Raw genomic sequence first — 16,099 nt, 5'->3', positions numbered from 1 at the left:
TTCAGATATTTCTAGTGTGCCATGGCCAGACAGCAGGATGGGGCCAAAGTAACCTACCTCCAGCAAATGCAGAGTATGACATGAAATAAACCTTGCCTTTCTGTTTTTCTTTAGCCTCTCCTCTTTGGTCCTGGTGAGTCTCCTGAAGAACAACAAAGTGAGCACTGCATCACCTCAAGAAGGTGTGCAGCTGATCTCTGTCTGTGAGGTGCCCTAGCCCCCATGCGTTCCAAATGATGAAAGTATACCCCTTTGTATACTCTACCTGGAGTTGTATTAACCTAAAGAATAGCTTAACAGAGCTTCTGATTTGAGTTCCTTTGAATAAACAGCTTTTATAAGAACATACATGTTTTGATTTTGCGTTTATGCCTTTGCTGATCCTTTACAATTGCTGAGGAACCCCCTGCCCATATGCTCTGTGATCATTATTTCCTCCCTACAGTGAAGAAACGTCAAGCATCCTCAACTGTGTATCTCTTCCGAGAGCTGAGCCAAACTACTTCAAGTACAAAACTTAAACCATGTAATTCATTTGAGAGGGTGGTATCTAGCGTACTTCAAATCAACTCTGAAACCAATTCAGCACCAAGGCCACAACCTTCTTCTGATGATTTATGTGATTGCTATCCTTGCCTAAGCCTTGACATTGCTTTTATTAAGTCATATTCAACAAAAGTGCTGCCTCTTTGGGAGCTTTTACCCTGCTGCAGTGGTATGCACACCTGTTGTCATAAGCACAAACCATACAATGCCCTGTGAGAATAACATGGTACAGTCTGCAGTCAAAATAGTGCAATCTTTTGGAGAGAAAAAAAAGTATTTTCTCCCTCTCCCTACCCCGACGATTGGCTGTTGAAGGCTAGCTTGCCACAGCCAGTCATAAGACCACCTGCAGACAACGGTGAACCTGCTAAAATCTTTAGGGTGTGTTGAAGCCGCACATGACTCCTTCGCAAGAAACTCCCTTTCATAGGTGCCATTCTATAGTGCATTTTCAAGGCTGACCTCTGGTTTAATGAGTCAAGGATATTTGTGCTATGATCCCAGTTTTTCTTCCTAAGTCTCTGTGGCTTACTGGTCTCCTGCATCCTTTTTGTCGACTACACCAGATGGCACATGCAGAGTTTACAGTAGAATGTGAGGTCTCAGTGGGCTCCGCACCGGGTAACCTACCAGATTCCATCTAGGTTTCGGAGGAGACTGCACAGGACCTGGAGTGGTGGGTCCTTGATAGAAATGAGTCCAACCCATAGCTGACAGTGGTGATGGACATGTTGCTGTGAAGTTGCAGAGGTCATGTGGGAGAGGTGGAGATCAAATGTCTCTGGTCTGAGGCAGACTCATTTCTACAGTCTTTGGGAGTTGCAAGCCATTGACTTGGCCTTGAAGATCTTCCTACCATCCAACAAAGGAGGGTTGAGGTTCTCCCAGTCAACTCCACTGTCATGTGGTACTGCGGCAATCAGGGCAGAGTGGGGTCCTGTGCTAGGGGGCTTTGCACTTCTGGAACTGGCTGAGTCAGCAGGTCATCTCCCAGGTTGTGAACCACCTGATGGGATCTTTAAATGCATGGGTGGGCAAACCCATCTGGTGATGCCTAATGGATCACAAATGGCAGCTACACCCACAGATGGTGCGGAGCATCTCACAGCAGTGGGGAGAACCAAGACTCGATGTCGTTGCCACCATTGAGAATGCACAGTGTAAATACTTTTGCAAACTGGGGTTCAGAAAAAAACTGGCTCTTGGAGACACGTTTTTCCTAGAGTGGAGTTTGGGCTCAACTCATCCTATCGGTTCACGATTAGTCCAGCAGAGTTTGGTACGCTGAACTTCTGGACATGAGCATCTGTCCTCTGTTGAGGCTGCCACTTCAGGAGGACCTTCAATTGCAGCAGAAGGGCAGGAGCCTGCACAATCTACATTTCCATTTGTGAAGATTGAGGAGCAACAGTTGACTGCCTTCGATCTCTTTCCTGAAGTTGTGGATGTCATTTAAGCCACAAGGCATCCATCCATGAAAACTGTTTACACCGGGCGCTGGAATAAATTTGTGGCTTGGTGTGATTCCTGCCATACAGTAAAGTTGTGGGATGTTTCCTTTTTTAGGGGTCTTTAACCCAGCAAGGACTATTAAAGATTATTTGTCAGCCCTTTCACATTTTTTTTTTTTTTACTGGATCAATTATCCTTATTTGAATTAACTGTGATGCATTTTCTTAAAAGTGTGGTTGACATATTTCCACCCAAGTCTTTTGTGATGCCACAGTGGGCCCTTAATTTGCTTCTCATTTTCCTAATGTGTACCTTGTTTGAGCAAATGAACAGCTGCCATTTGCGTCTGCTGATTCTCAAAGCAGTCTTTCTCATAGCAATAATTTCAGATGTTCATGTGAGTGAGCTTCAAGCTCCAGCTGTTCATCAATCATACCCCACCTTTTTCCCTGACAAGCTTTTGTCGTGGAATAGGACGGCATTCTTGGTAAAGGTTGTGATGCCTTTTCATTTCAGACAATTCATCACCCTTCTCACGTTTATTTTCTCCTCTCGAAAGAGGAGAGGCTTTATCGTTTAGATACCAAGAGGTTTGTGCTTTTACATTGATTGTACTCGACCACAAACCATTGTGTGGATGAACATTTCTTTACGGGGTTCTCCGGGGCAAAGAAGGGTAAGGCAGTGCTGAAACGGTCCACATCGAGGTACATAGTACTCTACATTAAAACCTACTGCACATTGGCCAAGATGCAGCCTCTGCTACCACTGTTTTGGCATGCAAAGAGCCCGTTGGGGACATCTGTCTGGGTGCAACATGGGCGTCAGTCCACATGTTCATGAAGCACTGCTCCCTTGATAGCCAGGTCTGGTAGAAAGAGCAATTTACCTATTTCCTGCATGACTTTTTGGGTCGGATGCATTCCTAAGACTCACCAGCTTGGGAGGTAGTGATTTGGCATCCGTTCATAAGGTGAGGAATCTACAGTAAAACATATTTATCAGAAGAGCAAGTTACTTACCTTCAGGAATTCTCTTTCTGATGTATACTCTTTCAAACCACTGTTTCCTCACAATCCTTCCATTGCCCCAGTCTGTGGAATGAACTATTTTCTCCATGCATGAAAAATTCTTAGCTTGCCATAGCTGATTGCTTAGCACGTTTTCAGTTCAATAGTGCAGACGGAGTGATGAAACAAACTGACATCAGTGCTGGGAGTAGTGCTTGTATGTGGTCTGTGTCGCTTTCAGAGTGGGATAGAGTAGATGCAGATCTGCATGACACCACATACTGGTGTGCAGCAACAATGCTGAGAAAAATCTCTAGATCCTGTCTGGTTCATGGGGGTATTCACAAGGTGAGGAATCTGCTTTCAGATAGAGTATCCACCAGAATGCACATTATCGAAGGTAAGTAACTTGTTCATCTGTGAAGGCCTTGATTGGCTGCTTCATCTCTGTGGTCTGAGAGCAGACTACCGTAGTGTGCTTTCAGTCTGTGATATCCTCTCAGCCAATCGGTGTATCCACCAGAAGGCACATTACCGAAGCTAAGTAACTTGTTCATCCATGAGGCCCTTATTCATCTGTTGTATCACTGTGGTCTGAGTGTGGACTCTTGGAGTGTGCTTTCAGTCTGCGATACCCTCTTAGCCAACCTGTGCAGGTCCTGTCTCACCAATCCTAACTCTATTGACACTGCATCAGTTGTGTTTTCCAGCGAATCCTGCATGGTGGTGATGGCATTCAAGATCCTGTCTTTCTTGTCTGCAGGTTTCACATCACCTTATGCCCAGCAGTCAGAGGATCTGCGCTGTGAAGAAATGCTTCAGGGCTTTGAGTGTAGGTGACAAGAGCAACTTATCAGTGACTTGAGCAACTTGTCACACTCACCTTTGCGATAAGAGAATCTTTTTTTTTTTTTAAGTATAGGTTTTTATTGGCATTTAATCAACATCAAGATACAGCACAGGAAATTAACAAGATGAAACAGTAAATGGATCATGCAGTAGTGTAAGCAAGTAATTTTATACTTTCAGTTTTCCCCTGGTCCGCCTTGCAAGTCCTTCCTCTCAGTGACAGGAGAATCGTGATGGGGCAAGAGGTGCCATAGACTAGAGAACAGTATGATCTAGAATAGGAACAAGGAGAAGAACCGACCCACCGACCCCCACATTTGTAGAAATCCATGCAATGTGGTGATGAAGGCATGAGCAGTCTGAACCAATTGTGCACTCCTACTCTATGAAGCATAGGAAAATTAAGTATTAGGAAAATGACTACTTCTGAACTCCTTAACTGTCTGCCTCTTCAGGCATTAATTGCTTTGTAGCCAGTGGAGAACCCAGCCTCTGTGTGGTCGTACAACTTACTTAACAAATCCACCAGTTCAGACCCCAAGAAGAGTGAGATTGTCAACGGGCTCTCGCATCAGCTCTGGAAACAAAGTTTAATGTTTAATTGTGACCAGGACCATACTGTTGTGACATTTTTGCTGGATGGCATTGTAGAACTCTGTTTTGTGTAATTCTTGTCTTGCCCCACACTACAATGACCAAGCGTTTGTGGCTTTTCAATAAGTATACACAAACGTGGCCGTATACATCTAGGTGCAGCTAACACATGCTGTCCAAAGAACGTTGACTTCAGACTTGTGCATGTGTTTAAGGGCATATTTACAGTTAGGTGTACAGTAGTGGGGAATAATATATGCAGGCTGTAAATATGCATATTTTATGCTCTCTATTAACTTTGTGCAGTGATTATCCTGGTTAGTTACAACAATGGAAAACCTGATGGTAAGGGTCTGGGCCAGGTGGACAGTTTGTACTTAACTACCAATGCAAAGTAGCACTAACGTGGAAGCAAATGCAGCTTCTACCCATTTCTGCATTATCTAATTTTTGCACTTTTTATAACTTGGCCTCCTAGTGCAGACTGGCAGGAAAAGCCTGAGTGAACTCTTGTCAATAGTGTTGTGGTATTTTTAGGAAAAGCATGAAACAAATCGGCATATATCGCATCAGTCTATGATAGGGTATGTTTTAACAACAGTTTTGGTAAATGGAACCACTTATTGTCTTTAGTGGAACCTGAATGGGTTTGTTTGGTTTGATATTTGTGTTGACTTGTGTTCAACAGATGAACTGGTAGTTATGTCTCTCTCTGTTGATGATGTGGTTTGTTTGTGTGAAATATATATGCTTTACTTTAACGTTGTTTGAATTTGTGAACAACTTCTTAAATGTTTATCTGTGAGCAAATGTCTCTTTTATATTTCAGGTTTGTCTACATGTCATTTTGCGTGGGCCTTTCACTCTGAAGCAGAAGAAGAACTTATAAACATGATGCCTGCTATTCAGAGAGGGGATCCTCAATGGCCAGAACTAAGGGCTATGGGCGTAGGTTGGTGGGTCAGGAATGTTAATACCCTACGGAGGTGTATTGAGAAGGTATTTACCACAAAGGCAATGTGTTGTTTCTTGTGGGAAGACACCTTAAATAATGAAATGTATGTTTTGTTTTATAAAAAATATGACTGGTTAGCAGTTTGTGCGATTTAAATCATGTCTGTTATGCATAGCACAGCACAGCAAGAAAAACATCAAAACATCTCTCTTCAATTCATATCAGAGCTCATTATAACAAACGGCAGCATAGCAGGACAAAGTATGGACAATGTTTGACAGAAGCACCAAATTACTGTGCTTCACCAGAGAGAGAATGAAGTGTGAGGAAAAGAGGGAAGGAGAGAAACTGAGAACTTATGGATCATAACAACTATCATTGTTGGCCCCAAAGTCCTTTCCGAAAGTCCCCTCTAGTGCGCCATGTAATGGGGCATCTCGTCATTTCAGGCTACAAAGTCCATGAATCAAGCTTCAGGAACAATTTCCATCACCTTTCTGTCATGCACTTCTCATTTCTTAGTTGTGAATCTTTTTCACTGACCACTTAAGCTGTGCAGAAAACCAGAGTGAGGCATCACAGTTCAGAGAAAGCACCTCTTAAGATCTCCCCTGCAGGGTACTTTTAGCTGATTGTTCTTGATGGCCCCTTGTGTAGGCTTTCTATCAGTCCATTGCTGCATATTTTTTGCCTTTCTTGTCAATCTAATTTTCTTGATTTTTTTTATTTTTTGGCTTTCCTTCCTCGCATTGTGTTTGTCTCTCTCTCTCTCTCTCTCTCTCTCTGTCTCTCTGAAATGTAGCTTTTTCCCCTCCATTGGATTGGATCACTTGTATCTTTCTACTCTCTACATTCAGGCAATCACTTTTTTATTTTTGTAGCACTCCATGCAATTGCAAATGTTTTATTGTTCTCTGCATCCTGGGCTGTTGCTCCTCACTTTCTTCTTCACCTCCCTGCCCTCACCATGTTAATCCTTAACCCGCCTCTCCTCCCCTCCCCCCACAACGCCGATCCATAAAAGCAAAGCAATAGGTATATTTTGGCAAGGTTTCACAGAGAAGACTTGGTTGGTTTTCCTTTATCTCCTGCCTTCCAAATGTTGCATGAAAGCATAGGCTTTGTTCACTTGGCAGCATCTATAGCACTGAGAGAGTGGCAGTGTACTGCACTCACTCAGTCTTCATTTGAGGCAGAAGACTGATTGTGGAAGAAGTCAGTTTTCCTGGAGGCCCGTAAACTGCTCCACAGGCTGCATCAGATCTCCAAATAGCTGGAACATTTATTGCAGTACATAGTGTATGCGTCAAGTATTTTCTTTTATATTCTGACTTCGGACAGCAACTAGTCCTCTGTATTTTTTTAAAACTGATCACACACAAAAAATTTGTAAAGTTCAGTTCTGAGTTTCCTCCATGAAATTTGAAAAATGAACCACACCGTTTATAAAGATTAAAACTATTGAATCAAATGTTACATTTCTGAGAAACCTTAACATATGAGTTTCTCCATTGTTGGTTCTTTACTGATAGTCATAAACACTTTCATTTTTCCCTGATGAGTTGCACTGATTCGAGAACACGTTTTTGCTTAGTTTTATCTGTTGCACCCTTAGAAAATGATGTCTCTGTCCATGAATGTAGTGATGTAAATATGCAGTGGAAGCCTGTCAGAGGCATAATTTTTCATGAATGTTCATAAAAAGCTCTCACATTAATTAAATACTCCTGTACTGCAGCATCTAAAGAGCAAAGCCTTCTATTTGAGGGCAAAAATACAGGCAGGTGGCACATAAAGAAAAAAAGGAGCCTACTGATTGATACTTCTAATTGCTGGGTCTTCATCTGTTTGAATAATCCCCAGATGCTAGACTAGATTTTACAGCAGTAATCTCACACACCACTAGGTGGTGCTGTAGAGCTCAATGTTAGCCTCTTCTGCCCCAAAATTGACAGAACTGAACTGTATGTAAGTGGCACCCCAGCGCCTAGGTGTCAGTACCTCTCTTTCCTCACCTTCAAATGCGGATCCGGAGCTCAGTTCCCCTTTTCCTTGGTTGATGTTGTCTTTCAATTGTTTTCCAGTGTGGAAGGCAATGATCACCCTACCCAAGATTACAGGGCTCACATTGTGCTGTGACTTTCAGAAACAGGTGTTAGTGATGGCCCCGCAGTAGGTGTGCTTCTGATGTTTGAGCTGGGGGTAAGACTACAAGTCAGGAGAAGAATGTGCCTACTTGTCCCAAAGGTGATCTAGGATTGCGAAGAGGAGTGGTATGGCGCAAGACATCAAAAGAAGTCACAGACCTCATGTTAATCCTGCTCCCACACTAAGTCGAGATCGCCTACTTTCCAGGCTGTTCCCACTACAGGTCTTTCTTGCTTTCAAATTAGTCTGGCAAGTTGAAAAAGTTGACGAAGAAACATAATAAGTCGAAGCAGGACTCAAGCATTCTTCTGCTGTCGGTCCAAAGAGAGTTTGAGAGGGCGTCAGCTGGCAATCGCTCCTATTGTACTTTAACTCGGCTCTAGCACACCAGCTCCAGTCTTTTCTGATGCAGACAAAACACTCCCTCTACCTCAGAGCTATCATTTTTTTTTTACTCAGATTCTGACCAGAATTGTTCATGTGAAAATGGTGACAATAGGGATGGTTTACCCCCGCTTTACGACAACAGTAGTATTTATATGGACCTGAAGGAGACCAGCGGGCTTCATATTTCCCCTGATACAGTGTTGATTTTACCCCTTGTATCCCAAACAGATGTGAGTGCTTCATTTGCCATAGTCTTCAGATGCGCTGCTGAGGGATCCTGAACATATGTTTTCTATGGAGGCCAAGACCATCTTACTTACCAAGGTTTTGCACCCTAGGCCAACATCATCTGAGCCATTACTGGCTCTTGCTTACCATTAAACAGGCAAATAGCCTCCTGCTACAGACAGGTGCGTGGCCATCTGGATTTTCTTACGCAGCATCCTACTTCTGAGAGTTCAGTGGTCCAGGCTTCTACCAACGAAGTACACAGTAATGCATTCCCCCTCAGTGACTACTGACAATCAAAAAAGATGGAGGCGTAAGCAAATGTTCCCCAGTTTTGGCTCTTTTATAGGTGCATATGCTTGAATCATTCCACATCGTCAAAGTGGGAGTCCCGTGCCATCAGCAGTACAGGATGATACACATAGCTTATAATCGCTAGATAAAATTTACTGAAGTAACCTATCCACATCATGTAGTAAGAACGAAACTTCAGCCAATCAAGCAACAGCCTCCTCTAGAACATCCTCCGCACAGGCTTCACTCTTTCCGAATTTCTACTGCACATCGTGTGATGGGAGTCTCCATAAGCTCTGCTCAGTTTGTTACCAGTTTTCTCTTTTATAAATGATTACTCATCAGGAAAACCAGTTCCAAACTGCAACTGCCAAGATCTGACAACTAAGGATTTCAGGATTAACAAGGAAAGGACTTTTCAGACCTTGTGGAATATGTTGAAGAAAAGACTACACTCAAAAATCCACACAAGGATTGTATAATCTGTCTGTAGGAAGTTGGCTCTGTATATACTATCTCAAAGTGAGAGATAGTGTACATAGAGTCCAAGGGTTCCCCTTAGAGGTTGATAGTGGCAAAATCAGATAATACTAATGCTCTATTTTGTGGTAGTGTGGTCGAGCAGTAGGCTTATCATAGGGTAGTGTTAAGCATTTGTTGTACACACACAGGCAATAAATGAGGAACACGCACTCAGCCTTAACTCCAGGCCAATAGGTTTTTATATAGAAAATATATATTTTCTTAATTTATTTTAGAACCACAAAATTCAAGATTTGAGGTAAGTACATAAAATGCAAGGTACCTCACACAGGTAAGTATAGGACTTTGATTTAAAACAGTAGTACACACAGTTTTGGTTAAATTGGCAATAAGCTATTTTAAAAGTGGACACAGTGCAAAAATCAACAGTTCCTGGGGGAGGTAAGTTTGGTTAGTTTTCTCAGGTAAGTGAAGCACTTATACAGTCAGTTTCCTGGGCATAGGCAGCCCACCGTTGGGGGTTCAAGGCAACTGCAAAGCCACCGCACCAGCAACACAGGACCGGTGAGGTGCAGAGGTCAAAGGAGGGCCCAAAACACATAGGCCCACATTACGACCCTGGCGGACGGGGAGAAGTGGCAGTAAAACAGCCAACAGGCCGCCGGGAAAAAAAATGGAATTATGACCATGGTGGTTACCGCCATGGTCATCCGCCACTTCTCTACTCCGACCGCTGGGCTATAGACTTCGGTCTCCAACCCGGTGGCTGTCACCAGACCGCCGGCGGTATCAGGACCCTGCAAACCGCCATGGATTTCGGCTGGTTTGGAACTGCCACGAAATCCATGGCGGTAGGCACTATCAGTGCCAGGGAATTTCTTCCCTGGCACTGATAAGGGTCTCCCCCACCCTGAGTCCTCCCTCCACGCCCCCCACCCCATGCCACCCCCCAAAGGTGGCAGGACCCCCCCACCCCCAACATGCACATACACACACCCCCTCCCCACCCCAACATGCACATACACACACCCCTACACGCACACATACAATATAACAACACATACCCGCGCACATACAGACATGCACACAGACCGACCTGCACACATTTCCTATACACACAACACCCCCCCGCATGCATACACGCACTGACACACCTCCTCTACATACTCACACGCACACCCCATGCACGCACACAACACCCCCACCCCCCAACCCCTTCCCCCCCTCCCCTAACGGACGATCAACTTACCTTGTCCGTTGATCCTCCGGTAGGGGACGGGATCCATGGGGGCTGCTCCTCCGCCAGCTTCCCATCACGGAACACCGCCACACCAAATCATGGGACGTGATTCGGTGGGCGGTGTTCTGATGACGGGCGGTGGAGGTGGAGCAGCCTCCACTTCCCCACCGACCGCCAGTATGGCTGGTGGCGGATCTCCGTCCGAAAAAGGATGGAGGGCTGCCAGCAGTCATAATACACTGCACGGAAAACCGCCTGCACTGGCGGTCTTCAGCAGGGCGGTACCTCGGCGATCTTTAAAAAAGACCCCTGAGGTCGAAATGAGGGCCTTAATCGACTATGAAGAATAGGGGTGCTCCGGTTCCGGTCTGCTAACAGGTAAGTACCTGTGTCCTCGGGGAGCAGACCCAGGGGTGTTTTGTAGAGCAATGGGGCGGAGGGGGACATGAACACACAAAACACACCCTCAGCCTGCACAGGGGTGGTGTGCAAATTAGGCGTCGGGTTTGCTATTGAAAGCAATGGAGGGACCCAGGGGTCACTCTGGCGAGCAGGCAGGGCACAGGGGGGATTTTCAGGCCAGCCACCGACGGGCTAGGATGAGGGCCACCTGCTGGTCACTCCTGCACTGGTAAGTGGTTCCTCTCAGTCCTGGGGGCTGCAGGTGCAGGAAGGTCGACTAAGGCTGTCCACGTCATTGGAGTCACCTGGGAGCCCCCTCTGTGGTGGTGGTTGTCCTGGACTCGAGCTGGGGGCGTCTGGTGCAGAGTGTGAAGACTTCAGGCGGGAAGTGAGAGTCTCTTTAAAGTTGTTTCTTTGTTGCAAGTTTGTTGCTGTTTCTGACCAGTGCCGCTGTTCTCTGGAGGTTCTTGGTCCTTCAGGTGCAGGTCAGTCCTCTGAGTCCTCAGAGGTCATGGGTTCTGCTGGATGCATCGCTGTGCAGGTTCTTTGAGTCTGGAGATAGGCCGGTATGGCTGGGGCCAAGTCAGCTGTCATCTCTGTGGGGCTTTCAGGTCAGCAGTCCTTCTTGTTGTTGTAGGTTGCAGGAATCTGATTTCCTGGGTTCAGGGTCGCCCCTAAATACTAAATTTAGGGGTGTGTTTAAGTCTGGGGGGCAATAGTCAATTGCTACTGTCCTTGAGAGTGGCTACACCCTCTTTGTGCCTCCTCCCTGAGGGGAGGGGGGCACATCCCTATTCGTATTGGGGGAATCCCCCAAAACCAAGATGGAGGATTTCTAAAGGTTGGGGTCACCTCAGCTCAGGGCACCTTAGGGGCTGTCCTGACTGGTTGGTGACTCCTCCTTGTTTTCCTCATTATCTTCTCCGGAGTTTCCGGGCTGTGTCTGTGCTGTAAGTACAGGCATGAGCCTTTGAGGCTCACCGCCAGGTATGAGAGTGCCTGCAGGGGGACGTGAGAAGCACCTCCACCCAGTGCAGGATTTGTTCCTGGCCACAGAGAGACAAAGGCACTCATCCCATGTGGCCAGAAACTCGTCTGGTTGTGACAGGCTTGCAGAAACTGGTCAGCCTAGCACTAGGAGTCGGAGTGGATTTGTGGGGGCATCTCTAAGATGCCCTCTGTATGTATTTTTCAATAAATCCCACACTGGCATCAGTGTGGATTTATTGTGCTGAGAAGTTTGATGCCAAACTTCCCAGATTTCAGGGTAGCCTTTATGGAACTGTGGAGTTCGTAATTGACCGACTCCCAGACCATATACTCTTTATGGCTACCCTGCACTTACAATGTCTAAGGTTTGGCTTAGATACTGTAGGGGAATAGTGCTCATAAATTATGCCCTCACCTGTGGTATAGTGCACCCAGCCTTAGGGCTGTAAGGTCTGCTAGAGGGGTGACTTACCTATGCCACAGGCAGTGGGTTGAGGGCATGGCACTCTTAGGAGAGTGCCGTGTCAACTTAGTCATTTTCTCCCCACCAGCACACACAAGCTGTGAGGCAGTGTGCTGAGTGAGTGGTCCCCAGGGAGGCATAATACCTGCTGTAGCCCTTAACAGACCTTCCCTGGCCACAGGGCCCTTGGTACCAGGGGTACCATTTACAAGGGACTTATCTGTGTGCCAGGGCTGTGACAATTGTGGGAACAAAGGTACAGTTCAGGGAAAGAACACTGGTGCTGGAGCTTGGTTAGCAGTGTCCCAGCACACTTTCAATCATAACTGGCATCAACAAAAGGCAAAAAGTTAGGGGATAACCACGCCAAGAGAGGCGTTTCCACATATGTCATACCGTTTTTTATAAGACACTGAAGGATAGAGAGGGGAGGCTTTTATATGGCTCCAAAAGTTTAAATCTAAAGAAACTCCACTTTGTGAGAAGGATAGTGTGGATCCCTCAAAAACAGAAATGAGGTCATGAAAATGAAAAGATCGTATGTTCAGACACCTTCAGAATCTCCCAAAATGGCATTATAAAGACCCATCATCAGTTGTCAGAAGAGCATAGAACATCGGGAAAACAAGCTCATAAACCAAAAAGGGAGGAAACCCCCTCAGGAAAAATTAGATCTGAGCATATCAATCCTTCCCCTGGTCTGGCATTACAGTGGAAAAAGCCTCCTCAGTGTCGTCCACGGAAAAGTCGGTGTTAACCCCTTCGCTGCTAGGCCTTTTCTCCCTCAGGTGCCAAGCCTTTTTTTGGCTATTTGGGGCAGTTCGCACTTAGGCCCTCATAACGTTTTGTCCACATAAGCTACCCACGCCAAATTTGCATCCTGTTTTTTCCAGCATCCTAGGGATTCTAGAGGTACCCAGACTTTGTGGGTTCCTTAAGGAGACCAAGAAATTTGCCAAAATACAGCAACAATTTAGTTTTTTAAAAAAAATAGGGAAAAAAAGGCTGCAGAAGGCGGCTTGTTTTTTTTTTTTTTCCCTGAAAATGCCATCAACAAAGGGTTTGCTGTGCTAAAATCACCATCTTCCCAGCATTCAGGAACAGACAGATTTGAATCAGAAAACCCAATTTTTCAACACAATTTCAGCATTTTACTGGGACATACCCATTTTTACTATTTCTTGTGCTTTCAGCCTCCTTCCAGTTAGTGACTGAAATGGGTGTGAAACCAAGAAAGCTAAAAAGTTCTGAAAAGTAGACAAAATTCTGAATTCAGCAAGGGGCAATTTGTGTAGATCCTACAAGTGTTTCCTACAGAAAATAACAGCTGAAATAAAAAAAAAATTGAAATTGAGGTGGAAAACACCCCCCAGACATTTTCCTCCACATTTTACTCTAACTTTTTCTTGCAATGTCAGATTTTTTTAAAGCAATATACCATTACGTCTGCTGGACTCTTCTGGTTGCGGGGATATATACTTGCAGGTTCATCAAGAACCCTAGGTACCTAGAGCCGATAAATGAGCTGCACCTTTCAGTGGGTTTTCATTCCATACCGGGTATACAGCAATTCATTTGCTGAAATATAAAAAGTGAAAAATAGGTATCAGGAAAACCTTTGTATTTCCAAAATGTCCACAAGATAAGGTGTTGAGAAGCAGTGGTTATTTGCACATCTCTGAATTCCGGGGTGCCCATACTAGCATGTGAATTACAGGGCATTTCTCAAATAGACGTCTTTTTTACACACTGTCTTACATTTGGAAGGAAAAAATGTTAAGAAAGACGAGGGGCAATAACACTTGTTTTGCTATTCTCTGTTCCCCCAAGTCTCTCGATAAAAAAGTACCTCACTTGCGTGGATAGGCCTAACGCTTGCGACAGGAAACACAACATGGACACATCACATTTTTACATTGAAATCTGACATGTTTTTGGAAAGTGCGTAGCTGTAGACTCTGGCATCTAGCTCAGCTGGCACCTAGGAACACCTAGCAAACCTGCACATTTTTTAAAACTGGACACCCAGGGGAATCCAAGATGGGGTGACTTGTGGGGCTCTGACCAGGTTCTGTTACCCAGAATCATTTCAAACCTCACACTTTGGCCAACAAAACACTTTTTCCTCACATTTCGGTGACACAAAGTTCTGGAATCTGAGAGGAGCCACAAATGTCCTTCCACCCAGCATTCCCCCAAGTCTCCCAATAAAAATGGTACCTCACTTGTGTGGGTAGGCCTAGCGCCCGTGACAGGAAAGGCCCCAAAACACAGCGTGGACACATCACATTTTCCCAAAGAAAACAGAGCTCTTTTTTACAAGGTGCCTAGCTGTGGATTTTGGACTCTAGCTCAGCCGGCACCTAGGGAAACCTACCAAACCTGCACAGTTTTGAACACTAGACACCTAGGGGAATCTAAGATGGAGTGACTTGTGGGGCTCTCACCAGGTTCTGTTATCCAAAATCCTTTGCAAACCTCAAAATCTAGCCCCAAAAACACTTTTTCCTCTCATTTCGGTGACAGAAAGTTCTGGAATCTGAAAGGAGCCACAAATTTCCTTCCACCCAGCGTTCCCCCAAGTCTCCCAATAAAAATGGTACCTCCCTTGTGTGGGTAGGCCTAGTGATTGTGAAAGGAAATGCCCCAAAACACTATCTGGACACATCAAAATTATCAACTACAAAACTACCTGTTTTTGCAGGGGGTTAGGGGGGCACCTGAGTTTTTAGTCCTGGGCTCAGCAGCCATCTAGGGAAACCTACGAAACCCAGACATTTCTAAAAACTAGACAACCGAGGGAGTCCAGGGAGGTGTGACTTGCATGTATGCCCCAATGTTTTCTTACCCAGAATCCTCAGCAAATCTCAAATTTAGCTAAAAAATCAAATTTTTCCCATCTGTGTGGGATCACTGCACCGGGACAAATTTCCTACCACCCATCGTTCCCCTCAGTTTCCCGGTAAAAATGATACCTCACTTGTGTAAGTGGGCCATGTGCCTGTGACAGGCAAGAGCCAAAACATGTCGGAATTGAGGGGAAACCAAAGCGGGTCCAAAAGGGCAGTTGGAAAAAAAACATTTTTAGGCTGACAAGTTGGGCAGAATTTTTATCAATATAGATGTGACAATGCTGGGTAGTAGGAATTTTGTGGATTCCTGGAGATTCCGGAAGGTTCCATCACAAAAATGTGTGGAAAATGTGTTATTTCAAGCAAAGTTGGAGGTTTGCAGGGCATTGTGGGTAAGAAAATGGTGTGGGGTGCATGTGAAGCACACCACCCTGCACTCACCCAGATGTTTAGTTTTCAAATGTGTCTAGGTGTTGTGGAATTTTCTACATGACAGCGTCCCAAAGTCAAAGTGCAGCCCTAACCATTCCAAGTGGGACGATTTTGAGATTTACCAAGCTCCCATGGCCCAAATGTAAAATCAAAACCCAAAATAATCAAATGCCCTCTTGCTTGCGGTGGGATAAGATGTTTTAGTGTGCGGGGGAGAGCTGAAAGACTGTTACCCCTTCAGTTAGGGTGGGGGCATAACCATGCCCATACTGGTTGGTAGCCACCACCCCACTATTTTTTTGCCCCCGGGGTGTGGATCTGGGTAATTGCCCCATCTGCCCACTGGTGGGCAGAACAACTTTGGCCCCATTTATTTGGGGTGGGGGTATGGCCATACCCCCACCCTCTTATTTTGAAAAAAAAAATCTTCTCTGGTGTTCTTTCTATCCCCCTTGGGGGCAGAAAGATCTTCCAAAAATAGGCCGATCTGCCCCCAAGGGGGGGCAGATATGGTCAACAGTAATGTGCCCCCATGGGAAACAACTCTTGCCCAAGGGGCTGCCCCCCCCAAAAAACACACACACACACCAATCCCTGGTGTCTAGTGGTTTCTGCCCAACTTTGGGGCAGATTGGCCTAACAAAAATAGGGCGATCTGCCTAAATACAATTTGCCTCCCAGGGAAGCGACCCGTGCCTAAGGGGTGGCTCCCCATACATAAAAACATAAAGTAAATAAAAATATGATATATATCCCTCGGGACAGAAATGGCCG

General features: G+C 45.3%; 1 protein-coding gene across 2 annotated transcripts in view; it reads left to right on the top strand.

The window, feature by feature from the left end:
- DMXL2 (Dmx like 2) overlaps positions 1-16,099 on the top strand; it is a 1,615,381-nt gene that overhangs the window by 665,620 nt on the left and 933,662 nt on the right. For both annotated transcript variants that reach the window (XM_069222485.1, XM_069222484.1), the window contains exon 20: positions 5,281-5,450. In XM_069222485.1, coding sequence (XP_069078586.1) covers positions 5,281-5,450 — 170 coding nt within the window. The remainder of the gene's footprint in view (positions 1-5,280; positions 5,451-16,099) is intronic.

The sequence above is a fragment of the Pleurodeles waltl genome, chromosome 3_1 (assembly GCF_031143425.1).
Source record: "Pleurodeles waltl isolate 20211129_DDA chromosome 3_1, aPleWal1.hap1.20221129, whole genome shotgun sequence".
NCBI lineage: Eukaryota > Metazoa > Chordata > Amphibia > Caudata > Salamandridae > Pleurodeles > Pleurodeles waltl.
Note: the sequence above shows the minus strand (reverse complement) of the source record. Positions and strands in the feature narration are given on the sequence as shown.